General features: G+C 38.7%; 1 protein-coding gene across 1 annotated transcript; it reads left to right on the plus strand.

Annotated features, from left to right (window-relative positions):
• Positions 1–2,263: 2,263 nt before the first annotated feature.
• On the plus strand, positions 2,264–2,845 carry LOC149236760 (RING-H2 finger protein ATL8-like). Its single transcript, XM_089369022.1, has one exon. It carries the CDS (start codon positions 2,264–2,266, stop codon positions 2,843–2,845), a length of 582 nt encoding a protein of 193 aa, XP_089225148.1.
• Positions 2,846–3,140: the final 295 nt, after the last annotated feature.

Raw genomic sequence — 3,140 nt, forward strand, 5'->3', positions numbered from 1 at the left:
TGCAAATTACATACAAGACTAATCATGACCCAAACAATGCCATACTTGCCAAGAGTTTATATCACACGTATTGGTCAATTTTACATTAGAATCATAACAGAAACCATACCCAAGCTACCAACGAAAAATGTGAAAGACATCATCATGTTGCATTCATAAGTGATGGAAAACACTTCATCACTTTTACAATTGTTTCAGAACATGTGATTTGCAAAATGTGGCCATGTTCAACTACTTAAAAATGATACCCATTTCTTCCCAAACCATGTGAATGGGTTCTCTTCTTGTAGTTGACTTTGTTCATTGACTGGTTATTCTTCCTTCGCAGGTTCTTTTTGGTCATGGATTAACTGACATGTGGCTTTATAATGTCCATACTTATTGTAGTGACTACACTGATTCTTCCTCCAAACTTTTCATACCTTATTTTAGTGCTTACTCCTGGTGTGTTCGTGACAAGGAGAACTTCCTGAGGAATCCTCACTATCACTATAATTTTGGGAGGCACTCCCATCAACCTTCATTAATTTGTCATTGGTTGTCTTCGAGCATTCTCCAACGTCCTTTCTGACATGCAAAATTCCTGCATAGCGAGGAAATTCCTGTAATTTGATGAGGTTGACAATGCCTTGGCCATTAATGTCGAGGCCTTTTTCTTGATACCCCATTTTCTTCATAAAATTTGAACCAATTCTTGTAGTGTGTTTTTCAAAAGTAGCAAAATCATCATCATAAAGAGAACATGAACACCTAGAGAATGATTGCCCATATTCATAAGGAACCTCTTTACACCCTGAAGCAAAGAAGAAAAATCATAGATGGAAAGATCCAAAATTATTGAATGGTTCTGAGTCCATTGTGACTCACAGGTCAGGTGATTCTTAAAATCAGAAGACTCTTGATGCCAGCACTTCTATTTCATACCTAGGTTAGACTAATAATATGCCATCTCAACCATCAGGGGATGAAGCTCAACCTCTAGTATGGCACTAAATCTAGCCATAATTTTTGCAGCTACAAAGAGTGCAAAAAAATATACCCAAGAATCAGACCATCCAAATGGTGACAAGGAGAAAACAAATATGCTCGAGAAATCGACAATGGAAACAGCTCAAGAAAAGGATGTGGTTGACTCATAGAAATTTGGAAGAGGAAAAACAAGAACAAGCCAATGTATAATCTTGGAGCCTAAGTCTAAGAAATAAAAATGTAATGTTGTGTAATGTGTAGGGTGATTGGGGAAATTAATATATTATGATGTAATGTAATTTGTTTTAGATCAATAGAAAAAAATATTATTAAAAAATATATATTATTATTATGAACAATACAATTATTATTTACATTTTATAAAAAATATACTATAATAAAGAAATAAAAAAAAATATTAAAAAACACATTTAAACTATAAATTATTAATTTTATAATAAAACTATATAAATATTAAATTTAAAGTTAAAAATATCTCAAATAAATTAATGTTTTTTTGTCCAATTATAAAAATTACAATTCTTCTATTGTAAATTCAAGCCAACATTCTTCATGCTCTCAAACCATGATTAAAAAGGAGATACTACAAATATAGAAAATTAAGGTTGCTTAATTAGTTACGCCGTAAGGCGTTCCCTCTGAGAAAGACATCCCTAAAATGTGACGTGTGCGATTCTGAGCCATTGATTCTGTGTGTTAGACGATTGGGATGTTTTCTGCCGTCGATTTAATCTGTTTTTTTTTATAGAATGATTTAATCTGTTTTTTTCCACCAGCTGGAAGACAGAGAGAGAATATCTGGCAATGGGCCATGAAACGCAGGCCTCCTGGCGATGAGACTCTTCACAGTCACTGAACCGAAACTCTTCGCAGTCACTGAACCGAAACGTGTCTTTGCAGTGATGAAACGTGTCTTTCTTCTTGGTTTCGTGTCTTTCTTCCTGCCTGAGGGCCGCGTAGCCAGCGTTGCAAAATTCTTAGCGGTCAGTGTTTCTTTGGGATAGAAGCATTGTATCTTGCTTCATTTTCTATGCTGTGTGACTTCTGCGACATTTCTCCTGGCTTTATTTTTGTTCGTGCAAGCAAACTGACTCACTGGGTTGCCGGAGAATTCAAGGTTTGTGAAGTAACTATATCCATTTCCAATTTTGGTGTGATCAAGCTCAATTTTAGCAATATGCACAGTGGCGCTGCCCCTGCATAGTTTGTTCATGCAAGGAGATTGTCCCAAAATTGGAGAACATTGCAATCATTGCCTCCTATCGTCCCCTTAATGGAGAAGCCAGACGAATTGACGCAGTTTTCATCGGCAACCAATGCAGGTTTCGACTCAGGCTTAGCCATGACCCTAGCGGCCTTGCTCTTCTCCATCCTATGCATGTTGGGGGTAGCCACCATTCTACGTCGTAGTAGACTTTGGCAAGTGGTGTCCGAGCCATCCCTTGAAGCCAGTGTCGAAAGAGGTGAAGCTGGTACCAAGAAAATGCATCTAAAAGCACTTCCAGCTTCGGTTTACAGTACAAGCTCCCCACTGGGAACCCTAGATTGCCCTATTTGCTTGGCAGAATTCATGGAAGGAGAAAGTGTGCGAGTATTACCAGAATGCCGCCACACTTTCCACGCGGATTGTATAGGCGCATGGCTCATTTCCAAACCCTCGTGTCCTTCACGCAGACAATCTCTGCTTTATGTGGGGCTGAAGAAACCAGCAGAGGTGGCTTCGCCTGCTGCTGAGGCGGGCGAAAGCGCCGGAATGGATTGTAGAGAAAGAAACGAGTTCGTTACAATAAATGTTGTTCTTGAGACGTTCCACAGCTCTGCCAACTGCACGACAATGACAGTTTCTTCATCTTAGGAATTCATTGACCTGGAAACAGATGATGACCTGGAAATTTGGGTCAAGTTAGAGCTCAACATCACGAAGCCATCCCTTGGAATGGGCAGTGTGCAAAGTTGGAAGGGCAGGTAGCACTATTTAAGATCAAGGGATGCGAGAATGGTACAGAATTGAACGCAATGAATGATTTCCTATATTACCATGTAACAATTTTAGAAAGTTCCGCCTGATAGGTTTAGAATACGTCAAATTTTCATTGAAGGGTTCCATTATCTTTCTATTGGATCAACGACTTCCGCCTTATCGGTTCACA

This window comes from Pinus tabuliformis, chromosome 8 (genome assembly GCF_031772625.1).
Source record: "Pinus tabuliformis cultivar Carrire ecotype Pingquan chromosome 8, CPIR1, whole genome shotgun sequence".
Classification (NCBI taxonomy): Eukaryota; Viridiplantae; Streptophyta; class Pinopsida; order Pinales; family Pinaceae; genus Pinus; species Pinus tabuliformis.

What these genes read in the sequence shown, in the direction of transcription:
- LOC149236760 (XM_089369022.1), top strand. Translation starts at nt 2,264, where the DNA reads ATGGAGAAGCCAGACGAATTGACGCAGTTTTCATCGGCAACCAATGCA.